At 46.6% G+C, this 1107-nt stretch overlaps 1 protein-coding gene across 1 annotated transcript; it reads left to right on the top strand.

Annotated features, from left to right (window-relative positions):
• Nucleotides 1-10: 10 nt before the first annotated feature.
• Nucleotides 11-1100, top strand: LOC118757187 (the record flags this gene model as incomplete). Its single annotated transcript, XM_036491920.1, has 2 exons — nt 11-115; nt 249-1100. A coding segment is annotated over exon 2 (529 nt), but the record flags the coding sequence as incomplete, so codon positions are not given.
• Nucleotides 1101-1107: the final 7 nt, after the last annotated feature.

Here is a 1107-nt window from a genome sequence, read left to right on the forward strand (position 1 = left end):
TAAACTCATCGGACCGATCAATATGTTATATTAATATATAATCGGTTCTTTTTTAAAAAGACAAGCCACGGGCTCCGACTTACGTGTAAACTATGCTACATGTCGATGTACAAATGTAAATAAATAAAAGAAAAAAAAAAAAAAAAAAATGTATGTTCAATGCATATCTGTTTGCATTAGAGAAACTGTATGTTCAATGTAATCGTTTTGTCTTTGTATCTGTTTTGTGTATCTTCTCTTTGTCAAAGCACACCAACACCTCCACCCATATTCGGCACAGCAAGGAGCATCAAAGGAAGAACCTCTGAGATAGCGGGAGACTTCAAGAATCAACGGATTTCCTCAATACTCTTGTATAACCTGGCATATACATTACAGTATTACTGCCAACAATCTTGGACTACAGGGTCCATAAAGCCACGAAAAAAAAAAAAGTGAAACGGCAGCAAAATTACCGAAATTTTGCTGCAAAAGTGCCGGAAAACTAGGAAAATACAGTTGGTCGCGCAATGGCCACTGTCGGCAATAAAAAGGATGTGCCGCGGGCGCCAAGGCACAAGTTCGCGAAAATATGGAGCAACAGCAGCAGCAACAGCCAAATTTTGTAGCCGAGCAAGTGGAGGGCGGCGTTTTGCGCGTACGTATAAAGCGCCTAACAGAGCACGAAATTCGACGCTACAGTAGAAGTGACAGCAGCGGTGGAGACCGGTCGAGTAATTCGAGCGACAACAACAGCACCGGAGGCGAGCATGACGACGCTGGCCGGCCAAGTAGCCCCAGCGAGGGCGGTAGCAACAGTGGCAGGCAACAACAAGAAATCGGCGTCGAGGACATCGAAAGCCTCGAAAGTACGCAGCCGTTCGTACTGCCCCAAAATAGTGAAGATGCAGAGATGGCTGCCTATTGGGGTGCAGAGTACTTGGCAAACAATACGCCACATTTGACGAGCGAAGAGGAGGAGATGGAGCACGAATCATCGCACGTAAGCGTACGATCCGACGACAGCGGGCCAAGCGGTGAATGTGATGGCGAAGTAGAGCGGGCACCAACACCCATAACAATCTCGTCCGACGAGGAAGAGGAGTATGCCAAAAGGCAGGGCGAATT

Source organism: Rhagoletis pomonella, unplaced genomic scaffold (assembly GCF_013731165.1).
Source record: "Rhagoletis pomonella isolate Grant_MI unplaced genomic scaffold, Rhpom_1.0 Rhpom_scaffold_15124, whole genome shotgun sequence".
NCBI lineage: Eukaryota > Metazoa > Arthropoda > Insecta > Diptera > Tephritidae > Rhagoletis > Rhagoletis pomonella.